General features: G+C 33.8%; 1 protein-coding gene across 1 annotated transcript; it reads left to right on the top strand.

Annotated features, from left to right (window-relative positions):
* The first annotated feature begins 214 nt into the window (after nucleotides 1-214).
* LOC130455815 (translation machinery-associated protein 7-like) lies at nucleotides 215-2,197 on the top strand. Its single transcript, XM_056807296.1, has one exon. The coding sequence runs from the start codon at nucleotides 1,828-1,830 to the stop codon at nucleotides 2,017-2,019; it is 192 nt and encodes a 63-aa protein (XP_056663274.1). The 5' UTR covers nucleotides 215-1,827; the 3' UTR covers nucleotides 2,020-2,197.
* The last annotated feature ends 23,736 nt before the right edge of the window (nucleotides 2,198-25,933 follow it).

A 25,933-nucleotide genomic window follows, 5' to 3' on the forward strand; every position in this document is an offset into this window, starting at 1 on the left:
ACCAAATTGTGAAAAGAAATTGTGGACACATTTTGAAAAATAATATGTGGAAAGAGGTGGATAAAATAGAAAGAGAACTGAAATTTGAGTCAGGATGACTCTGAGCTCAAATCTTTCTTCAGATACTTAGTGGGACAAGTCAACTAATCTTTCTCTCATCCTTCTTTTTCTCATATGTAAAAGGAGAGATAATGATAACCTATCTAAAGACAAAAGGATCACATGAAATAATATATGGGAACATCAAATAAGCAGAGTTATTATGTTAGCTGTTATATGCATGGGAGAGCTAGATGATGCAGTGGACAGAGCATCAGGTCTAGAGTCAGGAATACCTGAGTACAAATCTGGTCTCAGACACCTAGTAGCTATATGACCATGGGCAAGTCACTCAACCCTATTTGGCTCATCTGTAAAATGATCTAGGGAAGGAAATGGCAAAGCAATCTAGCATTTTTGCCAGGAAAAAATGACAAATGGGGTCAGAAGTTCAAATCCCTCATTTTACAGATGAAACAGACAGAAGTTAAGTAACTTGTCCAAGGTTCCATAGGTAATGATTATTAGAAGTGAGATTTGAAACCAGTTCTTCTGACTCCAGCATCACTGGTTTTTTTTCCTCACTATATAAATTTGGGGTTCACTCTGTGATAATGGACCATTTCCAATGTAGTTGTTATTTGAATTTTCTGGGATATTTTGAGATATCCCTTCTATAGCATGACTTTCCCCATCATGGTTTCAAAATACATTGATTGGCACAAAAAACTAAATGGGAATTTGTTGGGGATTTTGTGGAAGCTATAGATGACATGCAAAGGCCAACAAATGGCACAGAAAATGTTTAGAAATTCAGGAATGCATAAAATATATGTATAGTATGTTATTATATCAACATATTTTAACTTTTAATACCATAAATATGTAAAGTTTCTTTTTTAAAGTTAAGCAAAAAGTTAAAGTTTATGAAAAGAATGTAAAATCCAGCAAACACACAATGACTAAAAATGTAGAGATAACTTTAAAAGTTTGGTAGCTCATAAATTATAAAAGGTCATGTAAATACCTCATAAGGAAAAAAAAATAAAAAGATTTCTTCTCTGGTATTAAGGAAGGGCCCAAAAATTTCATGTGCATTTTCCAGATCAGAGAAATACTGAAACCTTAATCTTCAGGATGTGGAAGGGATACCTATATTTATAGTATGGAGATCTAGCACTTATTAGTCCATGAGTGAGTTTCAAGTATATAATTCTAGCCACAACATCATGTTTTAATAGTTATTCAGTAGCTAATAGGGCTTAACTCTTTGGAGTGAGGAGTTCAACATTATTGTTTCATTATATAATTTATTATCCAGTAACCCTCTGGATCTTAAGAAAAACCCCTTTATAATTTCTGGTCATGAAGACTTGATGCTCAGTTGTTGTCATAAACCATTCAATTTCTGACTAAAGGCATTAATTTCTGACTCAGGCATTTAATTAATTCTTTGTTGTTGACATATTTTTGGCTGAGTTTGGGTGCATGCTATCCATGAAGGTCCTTTTAAGTTAATTCTTGGATCTTGGTTATTCCCCTGTCTTCATTTGGAAGTAAAAAATTTTCACTTACATTCAATGATAGTAGTGTGGAACTGCTACCAGCCTTTACTCTTGTAAAGGAAGTGAACCTGGTTTTTCTAAATGTATTCCTAGAGTTTTTGCTCTGTTTTTCATGTACTCTGAGTGTTTATCATCTCTCTTATTCTTTGTCATGGAAAAGGAAATCTGCCTAAGGGTGATAGGCACTGTCCTTTAAAAATATATATTGTGTGGAGCAGGCACCATGTCCGGTCCTGAGGGTGGTAAGAAGAAACCTCTGAAGCAGCCCAAGAAGCAAACCAAGAAAATGGATGAGGAAGATATAGCTTTCAAACAAAAACAAAAAGAACAGAAAAAACTGGAAGAGTTAAAAGCAAATGCTGCTGGGAAAGAATCATTCACCAGTGGTGGAATTAAGAAATCTGGCAAAAAGTAAATGTTCCTGTGTAGATATGATGGTGATTCCTGTTGGTTTCTTTCTTGCTTTGTGACATGTGCATTTCCTACTTCAATATCTGTTGCCACCTACAGTCAAGATTGTCATTGTAATGAGTCTATTGTACATTATAATAAACTTTTTTTAAAAATCATTATATATATATATATATATATATATATATATTGTGTGGGTTTTGGTTTCCCCAAATTTGTTATGGTCCATTTTATTGTTCTGGAAGCAAACATTAAGTCTGATATCATATAGCTATTAGTTTCTTTTAAAATGTCCTTCCCATTTAGCTTTAGTTTCTGGATGTCAAAAGTCTTTTAACCTATTCAGTCAGAGTCTTCTCTTTGATACCTCTATGTTCCATGTATCCTATTAGAAAGAGACCAAAATATTTGTATGTATTTTCTTTCCCAATTGTTTCAAAGTGACCTCTGTTTTAAAATGCAAAGCCTTTAGTCTCTATCTTTCCTTAGCAGTTAAGAATTTTAAATCTCTTGAATCCAAATGACATCTTGATTTCATTAGAGCAAGAGTCCATGAAATGAAGGAGCTGTTTAATGCTGTTTTCAGGAGATGCAAATATCTTAGCATTGTCTATTGATATCAAGTGATTAATAATGTTTTAGTGACTCCTTCTGTAGCTTAGAAGTCATACTTATTTCCATTTAGGAGAGACCAAAATGAATTTAAGGAGAGATACAATGATGTTGGACTCAAATTTTTTTCTCCTTAAAAATTCCATTTTTATTATCAGTTGGTTTTGACATAATTGTTTTGGAGAAATATTTTAAGTAGAAAACAGTTTTCTAAATAGATATCAACTTCTTAAGCTAACATAAATTTTAGCAAGTTTCAGAGAAATAGTTTCTCTCTTCATTTCTTACAGCACAACAGTATTTCATTACAAATCATAATCTGTTCAGTCATTCACTGATGGATAGAAATCCCCAAAGAAACAAGTTTCAGAGCAAAAGTTTCCTGAATGCTTTAAACAAGAAATGAGAGTTACAAAAACAGAATGGACATCTTACATAGAAATAGTTGGCAAAACAGAAAAAAAAAAAAACCTAAAATCTATAATGGCAAGCTTCAACAAAGAAATAAAGGAGAGTAATTGGAATGCAAATACAAGGAAGTTGAAGAATGATTAGGAATGCAAATGAACAGAAAGAAGGGTAAGGAGATCTGGAAGAAGAGAAGCAAAAAGCAAACATTAAAAGAGAGCATATCATGCAAGCAAAGGGTTTTAATCTCAAACACAAACTTAAGATTTTAGAGTTCTCAAAGGAACCTGTGAAGTAAAAATCTTAAGAAGGATGATGCAAGAAATCATATAAGAAAACAGCCTATAAATTTGAACACAGGAAATAGAGTGCCAATTAAAAATGTCCATAAATGGACTTTAGGAAACAAAATTATCATATGGTAAATTTAATAATTCAATTGACAAAAATTAAATTCTGCAAGAGACCATGATAAAGACCTTCAAATATAAAAGGCAAATATAAAGAAAATTCAAATAATGCAATACTATACTACCCCCCACCAGAAACTGCAGGAGGGAATAATGTGTTCCAAAGAATGGAGGAATTAATGATATATCTAACTTGACCTACCTAGTAGATCTGTGCCTAGTCATTAAAGAAAAAAGAGGACAATGTTAACAATAAAATAAGGTTTTTGGGGAGGAGAGTCAGGACAATCTACTTGTCTTCTTCACTGAAAGGTAAAAAGAGGGGAAATAAATAGATGAAGGTAATTTAAAAATAAATTAATAAGTAAAATCTAAAATTAAGGAAAGTTATAACAAATGGGAGAAGGAGCTTCAAAGTAAGAGTTGCAGTGGCAATGGGTCACCTTAAAATAAATTAAGCTAAAATAACTGATAATATATTATATTGTATTATACTATATTATACTGTATTATAGAGAAAGGGGAAATGTCCAAATTTTGGGAAATAATATTTAGGGGCAAAAAAAGGAAAATATAAATATCTCATAATCTTAAATGTGAATAGATTATACAATCCAACAAAATTAATAATTATAACAAATTGGATAAGTAAACTAAATCCTTCACTTTTTATTTACAAAAATATACTAATAAAGCAAAAAAAAATATGCAGAATAAAAATGAGGGGCTAGAAAAATATAACACAAAATTCATCCAAAAACTAAGGAGTTGTAATCATTTAAAGGCAAAGCAAAAACAAACATTCTAAACATAGGAAAAAAAATAAGGAAAGTACATTATATTGAAAGAAATCATAGACAATAGGCAATATTATTAAGGAAACATTATCTGGACTACAAGAAGTCATCCAGTAAAACAACAGTGAGGGGATTTCACTCTTGAACTCTTAGTTTTGGATAAATGTAATGAAAAAAAAATAAGCAAAAAGGCAAAACAAAACCAAACAAATTGCTGGTGAAAATAGAGCTGAAAGACATGGTATCTTCTAAATGGGACTGCAAAAGTATATAAATATTTCTCAACATCATTTGGAACTTTTCAAGAATTGATCATGCAATAGGGCACAGAAATATTGCAAAAGCATTTTTAAAAAGGCAAAACAGTAAATACATCCTTAACTATTCATAACAATATAAAGAGTATTGAATTTAGGTCCAACAAATGAAAGATACAGTGACAAATAGAGACTTAATAATGAAATCTAAAATAACAAATGTGTCAAATAACATAACATGGAAATTATGAATAATAATGGAAAGCAAAATGATAATAATGAAACAAAATGATAAAATTTCTGGATGCAGTTAAAGTAATTTTGGAAATTTTTCCTCACCAAGGAAATTTATCCCTACAAACATTTTAAAAATATAAAAAAATATTGATAAGCTGAATATGTATTTAAATTTTTTAAAGTCTGCAGATGAAACAAACCTAAAATAGGCACAATGGAGGAGACACTAAAGATTAGAGGATAAATAGATAAACTTAAAATTAAATAAGTAGCAATTAGAAATAAAACTAAAATCTGGCTCTTTGAAAAGACTGATAAAATTGATAAAACTGCAAGTAGTTTGATTAAAAAGAAGAGGGTTGGGTAGCAAATCAAATCAACAAATCATCAAGTTAAGCAAAACCTTTAGAAGAAACAAAAATAGTCAGTTTCATATACCCAGTTATATGTAAGCATACACAGTTAAATATAAACAAAACTAAAAATGCAAAAGTAATATCATAAAAATATAAAAAATAGGACCATCCTATTAAATTAAAAAAAATTAGTGTCCACAATACACAAATTATTCTCAGAAACTGAGAAAAAAGTAACCTACCAGAATGACCCTTGTTGGCAAAGGGAATTTTTTTTTCCTAGTGTGTAGGAGGGATTGAAGGATCAAGAGAGGTACAAAGTATATAGGATATGTGAAATTTAGGCATCCTTGAGTGGTGGGAATAAGGATTATGGTGCAACCACATGCTAGCAATAAGCTGATTGCAAATGAAGAGCACTGATATATTGCAGTGAAGGCAATCATGAGTGGTTGGAGCATGATTTTGCTCACTTAACTATGTTAAGGAGTAATTCATTTGGAAGAAGTTTCCTAATTGCTCTGTTGTGTCTATCCCCCAATATTGGGACCTGGTGATTTCTCTTTTTTCTCCCTTTCCCCTGTTTCATCATTATCTAACTCACCATCATGGTTTAACTTTATTCATTGCCTCTTTAGACTTTATCTTCTGACTCTCTTTCATAATAGTTTCTGTCTCCATTTACTCCAAATGGATATTAATTGTTCTTTAAAGGTTTAATAAGATCATTGCATTTAAAAATGTATTTTGACAATATTCCTCTATTTCTTTGTCTTTTGTAGGCAAAAAAATGAAGTGGGAAAGGAAAAAAAAAAGAAAATATGAGACCTAGACTTAACTACAGACATATTTAGCTCACTCTGGTGACACAGGGAAGGGCTTCATAAAAGTGAAATTTCAATATGTACATAAGTATATTTACTCTTAAGCTTCCTCCAATGAAACCTTTGCTCACATGTGTGCAATTGGATAAACAAATTCCTGAAGTCCAAAGGACCTGGCAAATTCTCCAATGGTGGTGTCATTCTTTTTTGTGGTCTTTCACACCTTGCTTGGGGCCTTGCACGTGGCAGGTGTTTAATAAATGTTTGTAGAATTCAATTTAAAGTAAAAACCATTCCTTAAACTTGAAGTATACTGTAGCAGGCTTACCAAATTCATCAACCTATCTTCTGGGTAAGAAATAAATCTATTTTTCTTGGCTCTTTATGTAAGGTTTTTGTGCATTAACAGCTGTAGGAAAAAATGCTATTCTGGAAGCATTTTTCAACCACCTGTTCCATATAAATGATCTCAGTCTGTCCTTCAATGTACTCCAGAGGAAAATTGTTGATTGTTGCATCAATATTGAATACACAAAGTAATCAAGAGAAAAATTATTTTCTTTTTTGGTAAATTAGTTCTATTTAAAAGTATATTCATTATTGAAAAAAACTATTAAAACCATTTTAGCATAAAAGTAATATATTTAGAAGCTTGCTCTCATGACAAAAATTGAGATTAAATGTAGTATAAATAAAGAAAGTATTGATTTGAATTTTCTGATTTTAAATGACCCCATCAATTATTTTTGAGTTGGTAGAGGTATGGATATATTGTACCAAATCCATTCTAATATCAAAAGACTAGTATATTCATTCACAATTGCTTCTATTTTGTTGTTAGCAACTACCATATTAAAAGACACGAAAATGGATGTAATGCATAGCACTAGCAATAAATTAAGAGTAACAGTGGCCTTAATGTGGAAAGAAAAATATAAGTGACCATTGTGTACTACTTCATTCATCTAATTCCTGGGGACTATATTATGCATATGCTGAACTGATGCTTTCAAAGTACACCTTATTCATATTAACAATCCTGCATTTATGTGTGTGAATATATGCATACATGCAAATAGTAAAGTATGGCCATATTAATACTTATTTGTCTATTAATCCTATATATATATATACCCATCTACCTATCAATCCATCCATCTAGCTATTTATCTCTCTATCCATCTATCTATCTTTCTATTTCTATCTATCCCTCCATCTGTCCATCTGTCTGTCTATCTTTCTAACCAGCTTCTATCCTCACAGAAACATACACATATAATAAGTATAATTGAAAGATGCTAGGATATACTTAGGATGTAATGCCTAAAACTAATTAGGTCTATGCCACAGGCATTTTCAACTTTTTCCTGGAGAAGGAGATAGGAAATGGAAATAATATTTCTCATTTTGTCCTACTTAGAGCAGATAAAGACTTTAGTACCTCTCAGAGATAAATGTGCCAACCCAGTGAAGGATATGTTAAAGGAAAAAGAAAAAAAATCTGTCCCATTAAGAGGTACAAGTTTACTATGGGAAAGGATATTGTTGCCTTTACATAAGGCAACTCTAGACATGAGCCTTACCTGTGGTTTTATTCCTGGGGTAGGGGCAAAGCCTGACTGAAACTGGTCCATGTGTCTCCAGAATCCTTTGGGCATCACCTTAGGTTATGGGTGGCAAATGGGACATTTAAAGAATGATTATGCTCAATGTAAAATTGATTATAAGTGTAGTACAAATTCATAGAAAAAGGAAAGGAGAGGCCATTGTAAGTTGGAGTAATCATTGAAGGCTCCCTAGAATAAAGTCAAGTTCAGACTTGATGAATGTATAGGATTTGGTTTATATAAAACATATAGAAGAATATTTCGGGAAAATTAACAAAGTTAAGAAGGACCAACCTGACAGAAACATGGAATGTATGATGGGAAATAATACAAAACAAGATTTAATATTTAGGATAATATCATAGTAAGCCCTGCAGAATGGGGAAAAAAAATCAAACAATCACAAAATTACAAAATCTACATCACTTAGTTAAACCTATACTTAAAAATGAATTGCTTCCTTGTCTACATGAAGGTTCCCTTTGAATATATCCAGTGATAGAGAATTCACCTTTTGTTTGTTTTTGGTTTTTTGGGGGGGGTCAGACCTTATCATTTGTCTCTGGAGATTTCTGTTGTATTTCCCCTAATCTCAAGCCAAAATTTACTTTTGTAAATAGCACTTAATTCTATCCTCTGAAGTAGGATAGACCTTGTTCTCTGCCTCTCTGAGATGAGATATTTAGGGATATGGTACCTATCTGGATGTGTCTGAAGGGTTTTCATGGATGAGATGGGTAAGGCTTGAAAAATGTGGCTCCAACTACATCTCCATCAAGCACAAGAAATTCTATTCATGTGGAATTTTGCAACACTTGATTGCAGTATCAATTAACTTATCCTTGTTGTCACCTTCTATATGAGCCTTCTAGAGATTTAATTTGGTAGAGGCTGACTCCTACCTGCCTGAGGTCTTGTAAGAGGAACAAGAAGAAAATGGAGAGGCCCAGATCCCTTTATAAGCATTATGTGGCTTGTGAATAATGGCTTCTATTGCTCCTTCACATTTTAGATGAATTGGATTGTACATGACCTCAACCTTGTAAAATTGAAAGATTGGAGAGTGAGCCATCAGAATCCAAGAGCTAGGGACCATACTTTGGAATTTTTCCAGAAGTCAGATGATGAGAAGAGAATTCCTGGGTGACTTCTCTGGTCCAGTACAGATAGAGATACAGTCATCCACCCTTCAGCCACTCTGCATTTGTCCTCATGAACCAAATCTTCATTTCAACTAATTCCATGAAATTCCTCAGAGAGAAACTCTAATGATAAATAATATAGGAAAGGGATAGGGATATGGAATGGATCCATAAAGTCATTGGTATAAGAAATTTCCAGGTGAAGAGACTTCCTCTATCAATCTCTGCAAGATTTATATTTCTGCAGTTAATGGACTTAACTAATATATATAATTGACTTTATATATATATATATATATATATATATATATATATATATATATATATATATATATATATATTTGCTTAAAGCATTGAGAGGCAAAGTGCCTTGCCCAGGGTTATATAGATAGGGAGAATTCAAACCTTCAAACCCAGGCCTTCTGCTCCTATTAGCTCCTGTTCAATAATGAACATTGAGAGAGGAAAAGAAATCTTTGCCATTTTAAGGAAAACTTTAGAAAGAAAAAGAAGGTCATCAGAACTTCGGTTATCATTAACTCTTCTGAGTCTCTTTTTCTATTATCATTGCTTGTCTTGGTACTGTGTGTCAATTGAAGTTTTTTTCTTTCTCACTTGCCTCTTCTCCTTGATTTACAAAGTGAGGTTACTGCTGTATCTGTGGTGATAAATTGGGATGTCAGAAAAAGCATTTCAGCTAGAATCTTATGAAATTTTATGGAAAACTGAGCCAGCAGATCAAACTTAACTAACTGGGTTTCTGTTGTTCAAAACTGTCATACTCAGGAAAATATTATCCTATTGCTGATGTGTTTGCACTTTTGAATTTCTGGAAAGTAAGGTTATTTTCATAAACTTCATTTCAAATCTAAGTGGAAAGATAAGAGAGCAAAGCCTGGATTAATCTAAGTTTATCACCAGAGTGCAGTGTTCAAAAGCCTCCTAAGCATTCTTAGGTAGAATCCAATGTGAGTTATAGAGTTGTGTTAATTTCCTTGGTCAATTTCCTTTCTTTCTTTCTTTCTTTCTTTCTTTCTTTTTTTCTTTCTTTCTTTCTTTCTTTCTTTCTTTCTTTCTTTCTTTCTTTCTTTCTTTCTTTCTTTCTTTCTTTCTTTCCTTCTTTCTTTCTTTCCTTCTTTCTTTCTTTCCTTCTTTCTTTCTTTCTTTCTTTCTTTCTTTCTTTCTTTCTTTCTTTCTTTCTTTCTTTCTTTCTTTCTTTCTTTCTTTCTTTCTTTCTTTCTTTCTTTCTTTCTTTCTTTCTTTCTTTCTTTCTTTCTTTCTTTCTTTCTTTCTTTCTTTCTTTCTTTCTTTTTTACCAATACTGTGTATTGGTTCAAAGACAGAAGAGTGGTAGGACTACCATGGTTAATTTTAAATAGAGGAAAACATAACACTCAAAGAAAGCACTGAAATAAGTCCATTGATTGTATTTTCCTTGAGATATATGCTATTCTCTCCAGAACTTTCAATCAATGTCTATATAGTTGGTAAATATATATATATATATATATATATATATATGTATATATATAATAGAATCCAACAGACTTTTGCTGTGTAAACAATCACCCTTCATGATATAATAGTTAGAATTTACATAGAACTTCAAGATTTACAAAGCACTTTCAAAGTAGTATTTCATTTGATACTATGTAGGTGGGTCTTATTATTATTCCCAATTTGTAGATGAGGAAATTGAAACAAAGGCAAATGATTTGTCCCAGATCACACAGTACAGAGTCATGCACAGTTAAATAGTGTCTGAGGTAAGATTTGAGTTCAGACCTTTCTGATTCCAATTCCATTTCTATCCTCTTGTATTACTTGGCTATTTAAAAATAATGAAATGCCAAGCTCTTCTAAACTATTATCTTATCTTCCAAGAAGGTAAGCTATGCATCATGTACTTGCCCACTTGCAGTAGTTTGACTTTGTTCACTTTTTCAAGTTTTGATTCACCTTTTTCTATCAGTTTTTGTAATAGACTGATCACTTGCACCCCAAAATCAAAGGACCTCTCCCCTTTAGGTTTTAATATAGAATTATAGTGAGCAAGGTAGCATATGCTTACCACATTACCTTCTTTTTGATTTATGCAAGCATTGTTACCATCTGACATCAGTATTGGGAGCCTTCAGTTTTTATACATGTACAAAATCTGGCCCTTTATAGATTTTCAAAACCTAATCTTTTTCCTACATAAGTTATCTATCATTGCTATAGCATGTCAGTTGTATGACTGACCTAAAGGCTCATATGATTATTCCCCAGGAGATTATGGGTTCAATTTTAAGAAAGGTCTTGACTAAAGCCATTGATCTATTTGTGATTCAGAAAATCTATAACCTCTACCATTAATGGGTATAATTTTTACTGAAAATTTTTGGTCCATCAAGTTTTTCTAATTTCTTCTTTGACAAACCTCTCTACATATTAAGGTTTCCAATTTCTCAAGGAAGACCTTATCTTCATAGAAAGACTTTATGATCAGTTTTGAACTTCTCTTCCCAACTCTTACCTCACTAGGAGTTTTGAAATGATCAACTATTTCTACAAGTCTACTGAAAAGAAAAAGACCCAACATTGGATATTGTTTTCTTTCATATGCTTGTTACTAATTACTTCTCATTTCAAATGGATATTTCTAAAAAGTCTTTAGCATGATACCTGAAACATATATACATGCTTATTCCCTTCCCTTTACTCTCCCCATTTCCCCAAACCCTTTATAGCATCTTTGAATTTTCTTGCAATGCTCCTATTTTTATGCTATCTTCCCTGGGTTTAAAAGTCCTCTACAGGTTTCTGTGTTCACTAATGCACACCACGTTTCTTATACTGTGAGCCTCATTTTCTTCAAAGTCTAATTAAAATTTTACTCTGCAAAACCAAAAGATTCTGGATGCATATAGACTCAGTTAAATCAAATAGAAGTGCAAACAAATAACATACAGTAAAACAATTGTAAAGCATACACACAAGCAATAAGCATAAAATAAGACAAGTGACAAGAATGAAATCAATGCCACATGTGGTTAGCTAAGAAACAGTGCTATGAACACTTACTCTCAAAAATATTAATTAAAAGTAGTCAAAATTAATATTAACAACTATGGTGCACATTGGTTATAGGATCCTATGTGTGCTATAGGTTTACCACCACAGATCTAGCCTAATCACAGAATCTGTCTGCCTAATAATGAAACTATTTTTTTTTTGCCATGGCAATGCAAGAAACATCAGAAAATATAAAATGATCTTAACCCTGTATCAGTCCCTTTATTTATTCAACAAAACTGGCAGAATGGCAAGAAAGAGGAGTAGAAGGTACTAAAGATCACAGTTTTTAGTCATTTACAAATTTTGATTTGATAATTGTTACACAAAATATAAGATGTTTATGAAATGATTAATGGCCATATTACTGGAGAAACTCAGTAACATCAAACTTAACATTCTTTCTATAAATGAAATCAGGTTAATGAGTAAAGTTAAAATTAAATGGAAGCATGGCTGACAAGTATACATTAGAGAAGCAAAAGTGGGATTTGGGAGAGAGGATTTAGTCATATACCCCAAAGCTATAAGAAATATCTTTATTTTGGAGTTTTATTCATTCATTCATTCATTCATTCATTTATTATTTTTTAAATTTTATTTAGTCAATTTAGAACATTATTCCTTGGTTACAAGAATCTTATTCTATCCCTCCCTCCCCTCTCCCCACCCTTCCCGCAGCCCATGCCCAATTCCACTGGGTATTACATGTGTCCTTGATCAGAACCTATTTCCATGTTGTTGGTGTTTGCATTAGGATGTTCATTTAGAATCTATATCCCTAACCATATCCCCTCAATCCATGAAATCAAGCAGTTGTTTTTCTTCTGTGTTTCTACTCCCACAGTTTTTCCTCTGAATGTGGATAGTGTTCTTTCTCACAAATCCCTCTGAATTGTCCTGGATCATTGCATTGCTGCTAGTAGAGAAGTCCATTACATTTAATTGTGCCACAATGTATCAATCTCTGTGTACAATGTTCTCCTGGTTCTGCTGCTTTCGCTCTGCATCACTTCCTGGAGGTTGTTCCAGACTCCATGGAATTCCTCCACTTTATTTTTCCTTTGTGCACAATAATATTCCATCACCAACATATACCACAATTTGTTCAGCCATTCCCCAATTGAAGGGCATCCCCTCATTTTCCAATTTTTTACCACCACAAAGAGCACAGCTATGAATGTTCTTGTACATGTATTTTTTCTTATTATCTCATTGGGGTACAAACCCAACAGTGCTATGGCTGGATAAAAGGGCAGACAGTCTTTTATCACCCTTTGGGCATAGTTCCAAATTGCCCTCCAGAATGGTTGAATCAATTCACAACTCCAACAGCAATGAATTAATGTCCCCACTTTGCCACATCCCCTCCAGCATTCATTACTTTCTGTTGCTGTCATGTTAGCCAATCTGCTAGGTGTGAGGTGGTAGCTCAGAGTTGTTTTGATTTGCATCTCTCTGATTATAAGAGATCTAGAACACTTTTTCATGTGCTTATTAATAGTTTTGATTTCTTTGACTGAAAATTGCCTATTCATTGTCCCTTACCCATTTATCAGTTGTAGAATGGTTTGATTTTTTATACAATTGGTTTAGCTCTTAAGAAATATCTTTTTTAATGGGGCATTTGGTCATATTATCTTGCAGTACTAATGATTCACATTTGCAAGAAGGCTGCCACAAAAATAATTATAGCTTATGCACAGTTGTTGAGTATGATGTGATAGAGAAATTATATGAAAAATTTGATAATATACTCCAAGCCCATACATTTATTCTGATACTTGCTGATGTCAGTGTAAAAAGTTAAAAAAAAAGAAAGGGAGTGCATAAGTAGAAATATATGGAATATGGTTCAAAAGAAGGAAATGGGAGAGGTCAAAGGCCTGTATATTATAAAAAAAACTTTAATTCTTTTTATTATAAATGTTGTGTCTGACTCTTCATTCAGTTGTGTCTGACTCTTCATGCTCCATTTGGGAGCATTTTTGGCAAAGATAAGGGAGTAGTTTATCACTTCTTTCTCTATCTCATTTTATATCTGAGGAACAGAGACAAACAGTGGTAAGTGACTTGCTCAGGGTCACAGAACTAGTTAAGTGTCTGTGGCAAGATGGATCTTCCTGATTCCTAGCTCAGAATTCTATCTACTGTGCCATTTAGCTATCCATATCATAATACTTAAAAAAATATTGGTAAGTACTGGACATAGTGAGGTTACAAGCAATACCATAAAGAAATGAGAGAGACTACATTTTAATGGGCAAGAAAAAACTCATTATGGATGTCAAAGTTATCCTTCGTTAAGTTGTCTGTGTGCAATCAGACCATTAATTCATTAGATTTAAGATCAACATATAATTAAGGTTGTGTAACCATTTATCATTTAAACAAATTATTGAAAATCAAAATTATATATGGACAATAGAAATGACATTGAGCATAATAATATCATTTGGAAGTTAAAATAATGTAAATTAATTGCTTCAACTAGGAGAATAAAAAATTGCTAAATGAAAAAAATCTAATTTATTTGGCAAATAGAAAAAATATGGCTGCCAAAGACAACACTGGGTTATAAATAAAACTTATTTATGATGTCTTATGAAAAAGGAGTATGATTGAGTAGGAAGAGTGCCATCTAATAAAGTACTTAAAAAGTAATGTGGAGTGTATACTTAGTTATTCCAAGAAAGTTAAGGATAAAAATGGAAAGAAGGCTACAAAGAAGAAAAATAGAAAAGATTTGCCAAATTACAACAAAATATTTTCTCTATCAAAAATATTGACACCACAATGCTTGTGCCTTACCTCACAGACTTGACATGCTTATGACTAAAAAAAAGAGGCAAAAAAATTGGTACAGAAAAGTTCTGCATCACTTGACATGAAAGATTTTCATGCTACTATCTCTATTTTCTTTGCCTTAAAAATAAAAGTGAACAAATAAACAAAAATAACTGCATCACTTCAAACTAGCATTTTCATCCTTTGAAGTGTTCTTAAACTCCAGGTTTTCTAGAATTACAAAGGAATAGGAATGACACTAAGCAGAAGAAATATGGGGAAATAGTTGGATTGAGTCGAGATGATCGATGATTGAGGCTTTTCAACTGTGAGAACATAAAGGGACTTATTAATGAGATATATAAAGAAAGTGAAGGTAATGAAGGTATTGAAACAAAAAATAGCTGACCTAGAAAACATCAACAACTATTGACCTATATACCTATTTATCCATTGATACAAATGAGGGCAATTTTATAATGAATTGATATTATCTTTGATTAGGGAATAAGAAGTTTTCAAATTTACCATCTCATAAATGACTGAAATATATAGAGAATATAAAAGGACATTTGCTTATTGTTTGGAAATTACTAATACACACAGTCAACTTGGTAGAACAAAATACCATCATACAAAGTAATTTTCATTCTTATATCAAAGCTATACTTAATTCTTCATAAGATATATCAAGACAAACAACTATTTTTCAATGACTCCTTGATAATACATGTCAGATGCTAGCAAGATATGCTAGTAAAAATTACAGTCACTGTAATTGAGGAGATCCAGAACAGAATTAAGGTCAAATAGAGATTCACTCTGGATGGTGAGTTTTCCTTATGCTCCTTTATGTGTGTAAGAGTTTAAATTTAGGTTTTATGTTAAATATGATAGTTATAAAGTAACATCATGGTCACCAAATTTAAAATATTATAGCTTAAGTCAAAATGTCTTTTAGCAGCTTTATTTACAAAGAAGTAGAAAGAGTGAAAGTGGAAAAATGTAGCTAAAGAGACAGATTTTAACAAGCCTACCAGCCTTTTTCTGGTGCAGTGAGACTTAGCCCTGTAGGAGTTTCCCCATGTCCCTTGTCTCCATGTGGATTTCCTGGTAATCCTCAGCCAGAAGTCCAGGTGATGTCTTCAGCCAGAGTTCCACTCACCCAATAAGCCAAGGCAGGATCCAGGGAAAACATCTCCTCCAAGCCAAGGCAGGGATCTCCAGAACCAATCTCTCCAAACGCCAGGAAGCAAATGAATGCTAGACCATGTTGGTCTCTTTTTATACCCCTTTTTTCCACATCACTTCCTGTCACTTCCTGTCACTCCTCCTTCACAGAAACCAATGGTGGTCTTTCATTTTGCCTAGCACTACCCAAGGGGATGGGGCAGTGACCTTTGGAATTGTCACTTACTCTAGTAAGTGACACTCTCATACTTACTGTAAGTAGGGATACTTTAAGTTCTTGATTTGATTAGCTAAAAATTGACAAGGGGAGAGTTAATCCTATCTTCACAATACCCCCTGTGATTCTTTGGGAGATTAGTCTCCCCAATGAATCATTTAACATAATTAGCTTATACCTCTAAAGAGGTATTTTTCTCCAAACAGTTATCTTTCTTGATTTAAGGAGTTAGCGAGTTTCTTTTCCTAAAATTTCTCTCAAAATTTTTTTAAATCTTGGATTTTATGAAAATTATACATGTGGATGACATCATATTGATTGCATCAAACCCCAGGAAATTAATTAAGTTTCTTAAAAGACATAAAATCACTCAAAGAAACTTTGGCTTCACCAAATACATATGTAAAACAAAATGAATAAATAATGTCTATGAACTATAATTCAACATACAAATATGAATGGACACCCAATACAGCTTGTACAATGCAATATATATTGAGACAGATAATAATGTGTAGCAGTCCAGCCCATATGTATAATTAAGATGCAAGGATTGTGTGTGGGCACATGCCTATTCCTGCGCATGGCAATGAACTCTGTTCCCAGCATGGCTAGGGTTAAGGCGCGAAAACTTACGTTCCTTTGTCTTACCCACCTGGGATAAAACCCCACCTTCACCTTGTCGTAATTTGCAATTAACCAATGGCAATACACTATGTAACTCATCAATATGTATTGGGTACATTTGCGTATCAAAGGGATTAAAAGGAGAGCTCGCAGCCATATCTCTCTCTCTGAGATCTCACAGGATTGACTAACACTATCTCTTCTCTTTCTCTCTCCTCTCTATCTCTCACCTGAAACCTGGCCTTTGGCCAGGCCACTCTTTTTCCCAATGCTAATACCTAGCACTCTCTAATTCATCCTATTATACTCTGTTTATTCTCTCAGCTAAGCTATATCATCCTCTGACCAGTGTGGTGTTAAATCTGGATCACTGGACTGTTTTAGCCTTTTTAGAAGTTCAGTGGTTGGAGTATGGCTGCAGCTCCATTGTAATCAATACAGCCTGGTTTCTGATTCATTTCTGACATCTCGAAATTGGCTCCGTCACACCCTTCATGGAATTCTAAACTTCTATCTTTCTTATCTTGTGGCTTCTCCCTGGCAAGAGGCTATATAATGAAAGTCAGTAATTTGAACCTAGAGTTGAAAAATATGAGACTAGATTGGATTGTGGGTGGGAGGCAATACAAAGCCCTTTTATAGATGCTAAGCTTTTTATAATAGAAAAGGCACCCAGATTTTAGGCATAAGCAAATTAGTAGTATTACTATAAGGTAGCAAGATCTAGAATGCCACTTCCTCCAATAAACTAAAGATGAGCACTATACCAAGAGCAATGTAAAGGCACATTTGTGGTTATAATTAGTCCATAACATATAAGAATCTCTAAAGAATAATGGAATTTATATCAATCTATGTATATTAATATATGGAAAATGTAATGTGTAATAGGGGGAAAAGAAAAATCAAATAGAATAATCTTTCTCACATGAAGATTCACACAGGAAGGGGAGGGGAAGAAAACTACTATAAGAAGAAGAGGAAGAGAGTTTTTACTTAAACCTTACTCTCAGGGAAATCAACTCTGAGAGGGAAAAACATCCAGATCCATTGGGATCCTGAATTCTATCTTACCCAACAAGGGTAGGGTGAAGGGAAAACCAAGAGGGGCAGGGGGGTAGGGAAAACAAAAGGGGAGGGAAGGAGAGGGGGAGGGGGAGGGAACAAAAAGGGAGGGACTAGAAAGGGAAACATATCAAGGGAGGGGACAAGGGGGACTGATTTAAAGTAAATCACTGGATTAAAAGGTTAGAGCTAAAGAAGAAAGGTTAGAATTAGGGAAGGATATCAAAATTCCAGGGAGTTCACAAGTGACAGTCATAACTTTGGATGTGAATGGGATGAACTCACCCATAAAACATAGATGAATTGCAGAATGGGTTAGAATCCAAAACCCTACCATATGTTGTCTTCAAGAAACACACATGAGGCAGGTAGACACCCACAAGGTCAGAATTAAAGGATGGAGTAAGACCTTCTGGGCCTCAACTGATAGAAAGAAGGTAGGGGTTGCAATCATGATAGCTGATAAAGCCAAAGCAAAAATAGACCTGATTAAAAAGGATAGGGAAGGTAAATATATTCTGTTAAAAGGGAATATAGACAATGAGGAAATATCACTAATCAACATGTATGCAACAAATGGTATAGCATCCAAATTTTTAATGGAGAAACTAGGAGAATTGAAGGAGGAAATAGACAGTAAAACCATATTAGTGGGAGACTTGAATCAACACTATCAAATTTAGATAAATCAAACCAAAAAATAAACAAGAAAGAGGTAAAAGAAGTAAATGAAATCTTAGAAAAATTAGAGTTAATAGACATATGTAGAAAAATAAATAGGGACAAAAAGGAATACATCTTCTTCTCAGCACCACATGGCACATTCACAAAGATTGACCATATATTAGGTCACAGAAACATAGCACACAAATGCAGAAAAGCAGAAATAATGAATGCAGCCTTCTCAGATCACAAGGCAATAAAAATAATGATCAGTAAGGGTACATGGAAAACCAAATCAAAAACTAACTGGAAATTAAACAATACGATACTCCAAAATTGTTTAGTTAGAGAAGAAATCACAGAAACAATTAATAATTTCATCAAGGAAAATGACAATGGCGAGACATGCTTTCAAACCTTTTGGGATGCAGCCAAAGCAGTAATCAGATGTAAATTCATATCCCTGAGTGCATATATTAACAAATTAGGGAAGACAGAGATCAAGGAATTGGAAATACAAATCAAAAAACTTGAGAACTAACAAATTAAAAACCCCCAGAAGAAAACCAAACTAAAGATCCTAAAAATTAAGGGAGAAATTAATAAAATCGAAAGTGACAGAACTATTGAGCTAATAAACAAGACTAGAAGCTGGTACTTTGAAAAAACAGACAAAATAGACAAAGTACTGGGCAATCTAATTAAAAAAAGGAAAGAAGAAAGGCAAATTAACAGCATCAAAGATGAAAAGGGAGACATTACCTCCAATGAAGAGGAAATCAAGGCAATCATTAAAAATTACTTTGCCCAATTATAAGACAATAAATACAGCAATCTCGGCAATATGGATGAATATATACAAAAATGCAAACTGCCTAGACTAACAGAAGAAGAAATAGAATTCTTAAATAATCCCATATCAGAAAATGAAATCCAACAGGCCATCAAATAACTCCCTAAGAAAAAATCCCCAGGGCCCGACAGATTCACAAGTGAATTCTATCAAACATTCAGAGAGCAGTTAATCCCAATACTATACAAATTATTGACATAATAAGCAAAGAGGGAGTTCTACCAAACTCCTTTTATGACACAAACATGGTACTGATTCCAAAACCAGGCAGGTCAAAAACAGAGAATTTGTTCAGCCATTCCCCAATTGAAGGGCATCCCCTCATTTTCCAATTTTTTGCCAACACAAAGAGCACAGCTATAAATGTTCTTGTACATGTATTTTTTCTTATTATCTCATTGGGGTACAAACCCAGCAGTGCTATAGCTGGATCAAAGTGCAGACAGTCTTTTATCACCCTTTGGGCATAGTTCCAAATTGCCCTCCAGAATGGTTGGATCAGTTCACAACTCCACCAGCAATGAATTAATGTCCCTACTTTGCCGCATCCCCTCCAGCATTCATTACTTTCCATGGCTGTCATGTTAGCCAATCACACAAAGGTGTGAGGTGATTCCTCAGAGTTGTTTTAATTTGCATCTCTCTGATTATAAGAGATTTAGAACACTTTTTCATGTGATTATTAATAGTTTTGATTTCTTTGGCTGAGAACTACCTGTTCATGTCCCTTGCCCATTTATCAATTGGAGAATGGCTTGATTTTTTGTACAATTGATTTAGCTCTTTGTAAATTTGAGTAATTAAACCTTTGTCAGAGGTTTTTATGAAGATTGCTTCCAAATTTGTTGCTTTCCTTCTGATTTTAGTTATATTGGTTTTGTTTGTAAAAAGCTTTTTAATTTGATGTAGTCAAAATTATTTATTTTACATTTTGTGACTCTTTCTATGTCTTGCTTGGTTTTAAAGTCTTTCCCTTCCCAAAGGTGTGATATGTATACTACTCTGTGTTTACCTAATTTATCTATAGTTTCCTTCTTTATGTTCATGTCAGTCACCCATTTTGAATTTATCTTGGTGTAGGGTGTGAGGTGTTGATCTATTCCTAGTCTCTCCCACACTGTCTTCCAGTTTTCCCATCAGTTTTTATCGAATAGTGGATTTTTTACCCAAAAGCTGGGATCCTTGGGTTTATCATATATTGTCTTGCTGAGGTCACTTTCCCCAAGACTATTCCACTGATCCTCCTTTCTGTCTCTTAGCCAGTACCAAATTGTTTTGATCACTGCTGCTATGTAATATAGTTTGAGATCTGGGACTGCAAGGCACCCTTCCTTTGTATTTTTTTTTCATTATTTCCGGATATCCTTGATCTTTTGTTCTTCCAAATGAACTTTGTTATGTTTTTTTCTAAATCAGTAAAATTTTTTTTGGAAGTTCCATGGGTATGGCACTAAATATATAGATGAACTTGGGTAGGATGGTCATTTTTATTATATTGGCTCGTCCTACCCATGAGCAGTTAATGTTCTTCCAATTGTTCAAGTCTAGTTTTAGTTGTGTGGAAAGTGTTTTGTAGTTGTGTTCATATAGTTCCTGTGTTTGTCTCGGGAGATAGATTCCTAAGTATTTTATTTTGTCTAAGGTAATTTTGAATGGGATTTCTCTTTCTAGTTCTTGGAGCTGAGCTGTGTTGGAATTATATAGAAATACTGATGACTTATGTGGGTTTATTTTGTATCCTGCAACTTTGCTAAAGTTGTTGATTATTTCAACTAGCTTTTTGGTTGATTCTCTAGGATTCTTTAAGTAGACCATCATGCCATCTGCAAAGAGCAATAATTTGGTCTCCTCCTTGCCTATTTTAATGACTTCAATTTCTTTTTCTTCTCTAATTACTACTGCTAGTGTTTCTAATACAATGTCAAATAATAGAGGTGATAATGGGCATCCTTGTTTCACTCCTGATCTTAATGGGAATGGATTTAGTTTATCCCCATTGCAGATGATATTAGTTGATGGTTTTAGATATATACTGTTTATTATTTTTAGGAACGACCCTTCTATTCCTATGTTTTCTAGTGTTTTTAATAGGAATGGGTGTTGTATTTTATCAAAGGCTTTTTCTGTGTCTATTGAGATAATCATGTGATTCTTGTTGGTTTGTTTGTTGATGTGGTTAATTATGTGGATGGTTTTCCTAATATTGAACCATCCCTGCATCCCTGGTATAAATCCTACTTGATCATGGTGGATGACCCTTATGATCACTTGCTGGAATCTTTTTGCTAGTGTCCTATTTAAGATTTTTGTATCTATATCCATTAGGGAGATTGGTCTATAATTTTCTTTCTCTGTTTTTGGCCTGCCTGGCTTTGGAATTAGTACCATGTTTGTGTCATAAAAGGAGTTTGTTTGAACTCCCTCTTTGCTTATTATGTCAAATAGTTTGTATAGTATTGGAGTTAGCTGTTCTTTGACTGTTTGATAGAATTCACTGGTGAATCCATCAGGCCCCTGGGATTTTTTCTTAGGAAGTTCTTTGATGGCCTGTTGGATTTCCTTTTCTGATATGGGATTATTTAAGAAATCTATTTCTTCTTCTGTTAGTCTAGGCAATTTATATTTTTGTAAATATTCATTCATATCATCTAGGTTGGTATATTTATTGCCATATAGTTGGGCAAAGTAGTTTTTAATGATTGCCTTGATTTCCTCTTCATTGGAGGTGAGATCCCTCTTTTCATCCTTGATGCTGTTAATTTGCCTTTCTTCTTTCCTTTTTTTAATTAGATTGGCCAGTACTTTGTCTATTTTGTCTGTTTTTTCAAAGTACCAGCTTCTAGTCTTGTTTATTAGCTCAATAGTTCTGTCACTTTCGATTTTATTAATTTCTCCCTTAATTTTTAGGATCTTTAGTTTGGTTTTCTTCTGGGGGGTTTTAATTTGTTAGTTCTCAAGTTTTTTGATTTGTATTTCCAATTCCTTGATCTCTGTCTTCCCTAATTTGTTAATATATGCACTCAGGGATATGAATTTACATCTGATTACTGCCTTGGCTGCATCCCAAAATGTTTGAAAGGATGTCTTGCCATTGTCATTTTCCTCAATGAAATTATTAATTGTTTCTATGATTTCTTCTCTAACCAATATTGGAGTATCATATTATTTAATTTCCAGTTAGTTTTTGATTTGGCTCTCCATATACCCTTACTGATCAATATTTTTTATTGCCTTGTGATCTGAAAAGGCTGCATTTATTATTTCTGCTTTTCTGCATTTGAATGCCATGTTTCTGTGACCTAGTGTATGATCAATTTTTGTGAATGTCCCATGTGGTGCTGAAAAGAAGGTGTATTCCTTTTTGTCCCTATTTATTTTTCTACATATGTCTATTAACTCTAATTTTTCTAAGATTTCATTCACCTCTTTTACCTCTTTCTTGTTTATTTTTTGGTTTGATTTATCTAAATTTGATAGTGTTGATTCAAGTCTCCCACTAATATGGTTTTACTGTCTATTTCCTCCTTCAATTCTCCTAGTTTCTCCATTAAAAATTTGGATGCTATACCATTTGGTGCATACATGTTGATTAGTGATATTTCCTCATTGTCTATACTCCCTTTTAACAGGATATATTTACCTTCCCTATCCCTTTTGATCAGGTCTATTTTTGCTTTGGCTTTGTCAGATATCATGATTGCAACTCCTGCCTTCTTTCTATCAGTTGAGGCCCAAAAGGTCTTACTCCATCCTTTAATCCTAACCTTGTTAGTGTCAACCTGTCTCATATGTGTTTCTTGAAGACAACAAATGGTAGGGTTTGGGGTTCTAATCCAATCTGCTATTTGTCTACATTTTATGGGTGAGTTCATCCCATTCACGTTCAAAGTTATGATTGTCATTTGTGGATTCGCTGGCATTTTGATATCTTCCCCTAGTTCTGACCTTTCTTCTTTAGCTATCTCCTTTTGAACCAGTGATTTACTTTAGGTCAGTCCCCCTTGTCCCCTCCCTTGAGATGCTTCCCTTTCTAGCCCCTCCCTTCTTTTCTTTCTTTAGTATAATTATGTTAGGGATTTCAATTAAATCAAGCTTGACTCTAGAGATAGCTATATAGGTTCATTTAAGCCAAAAAAGAAAGGTTTTGGAAAGGCTAAAGAAAATTTCTCTAGCAGCTATGCAGGGACCAAAGGCTCTTTCCTGGGAAAAGGCTCTTCTCCAGAAAAGGTGATGAAAGCCAGTCTCTCTTCCTTTTATACTTTCTCAGACAGCTCCCACAAAGGAAGTGGAATGTGTCTCAGGAAGTTGGGGTAGAGGGTGCCGGGAGATGTAGTCTTCCAGGATTCAGAGCCATTATAAAATGCACAGTGTCTCATTGCTATGATTTTATCTAGGCTGATTTTAGCTAGGAATTCCTGGAATGCACTCCCCTCTTGTCGCCATTTCTTGCAATTCCTGGCTTCCTTCATGAATTGCTTCTGTCTTCTTCTACAACCATTAGCTACTAATTTCTGCCTTATAAAACTGTCTTGTATTTATTTTTAATCTATTTTGTAAATATCTGCCTTTGCACACGTCTCCCACCTGTAGTTTATAAACATGTTGAAGCAGGGATTGTTTCACTTTTGTCTTGGAACCTCTAGAGCATACCATAGTGTGATGGCACATGGTAGGCACTTAATAAATTCTTGATATTGTGATGATAGAAACCACTCCCTAAGTTTGTTCTACCCCTGCCCCATTTTTGTGTGCATACATTGGGGGATGTAGAGGTACAGAGGATAAAAGGTATAGGGTCGAACTCTGTGTCTCTCTGTCTCTCTCTGTCTCTCTGTCTCTGTCTCTCTCTCTCTCTGTCTCTCTCTGTCTCTCTCTGTCTGTCTCTCTCTCTCTGTCTCTCTGTCTCTATCTCTGTCTCTGTCTCTCTCTCTCTCTCTCTCTATCTCTCTATTTCAGCACTTGAGGACTTTCATGGGCTTAGCGAATTGGCAGGCTTCAGATTTCAGTTCAGGGTATTTTTCTAGATAGGTGAGATTTTCTGTCCAGTTCCTTCATTTCCCTTTTTTCATATTTTTCAATTTTTTTAATTAAAATTATATTGTTGAGAGCTACTGACAGATTCCTGACTTGAAAATTGACAGTGACCACAATATTTTATTAATATTACATTCAATAATTTTACTTTCATTTATTACAATGATTAATTGATTGATTCAGGCAAGAGGTAATGAAAGCCTGATCATAAAGATATGATGGATATGAAAGGTGTTTTGAAAACAGAACTATAGGACTTGGCAAGCAATTAGATTGTTGGACTGAAGGATAGGGGATAATCAATGATGTTCTAAGCTTTGGGATGTAGGTGATAGGAATCATAATAGAAATCTAAAAAAATTACTATTGCATCCCCCAAGATTGCACCAAATCTCTTGCCTACTTTTGACCTGCCACATATAATATCTTTGCACCAAAGGGCTCTGGTACTTTGGAATGTACTTTGTAATGTACAATGAAGCAATCCTATTATTTGTCCATAGCCTTATAATAGTTCTGAATGAGGGGCTGCATCTATTTAAAAAAGATAAATGTTCTGACTTATTTATTTTCCTTATTATTCCCATTAACAAATATCTCTTTTTCATTAGATGTTCCATGATGGAAAAGGGAATTGGTGACATATTTTTCCTTCCTGAGAATCATGACAGTTGCCAAGACATGGCAACTAAAGAAGAGGTTCAATAAGCTGAAGTGAGTCTGTATCTTCAGGTCCATGGCTACCTTCTTATGTTTTGTGTTTTCTTCCACAAAATCAAGTGATCAAATTCAATTCCCAAGATGGAAACACCATTAATTGCTTCAGAAATCCTGTGTCCCTTGATTGGAACTGACTGACATAAGAGTTAGTTTCTTCATTTAAGATGATGTCACCAAGGGGAAAGAACTTAGTTCTTGGTGAGACTTGTTTAGACAATACAAAACTGAGGCAAAATGTAAATTGCCTCTGTAGCAATCTCATAAACTGCTTTATATTTTCACTTTAAACCACGATTGTGTAAAAGAATAGTGATAGTTATTGTTCAAATGTACCATTTTGTCTTTGAAAATATGTATTTGTGGGAACTTTTTATGTTTACCAGTTCTTTTGTTTGGAGGATATATATGAGTTTTCTACAATTATAGTCTTTCTACTTCCAGTTTTGGATTGAACTCAGATATTAGCCCAACTGTATATTTTAAGCAATTTTCCAAAAGGCTCTTAGTTAGCTTAAAAGAACCAATGAAGCCTAACTCCTTTCAATAGAGGTTAGGTTTTCCCAGAACTGAACACTGGCATAGATTCAATAAAGAGACACTTTAATGGAGTTTGGACAAAATGATGATTATAATTGCCATGGAAGAAAAGGAAGGAGGAAGGAAGGCAGGAAGGAAGGAAGGAAGGAAGGAAGGAAGGAAGGAAGGAAGGAAGGAAGGAAGGCAGGAAGGAAGGAAGGAAGGAAGGAAGGAAGGAAGGAAGGAAGGAAGGAAGGAAGGCAGGAAGGAAGGAAGGAAGGAAGAAAGGAAGGAAGGAAGGAAGGAAGGAGGGAGGGAAAAGCAAGAAGGAAAGAAGGAAACTAATTTAGATTTTGGAAAATGTCAGCATAGTTTATTGCGTATTCGAGTCCTCAGTAGTAGTAAAATACACTGTAAATGCTGAGTAAAGTAGTCATAATAGACCAGGATAATTAGTGAAGTTTTCAGGGCCTCTTATGGATTATAACAAAAAAAATAATTTGCAAACTTGAGCCCAGTATTATGTTGTTATTATTGT

This window comes from Monodelphis domestica, chromosome 8 (genome assembly GCF_027887165.1).
Source record: "Monodelphis domestica isolate mMonDom1 chromosome 8, mMonDom1.pri, whole genome shotgun sequence".
NCBI classification, from domain to species: Eukaryota; Metazoa; Chordata; class Mammalia; order Didelphimorphia; family Didelphidae; genus Monodelphis; species Monodelphis domestica.

What these genes read in the sequence shown, in the direction of transcription:
- LOC130455815 (XM_056807296.1), top strand. Translation starts at nt 1,828, where the DNA reads ATGTCCGGTCCTGAGGGTGGTAAGAAGAAACCTCTGAAGCAGCCCAAG.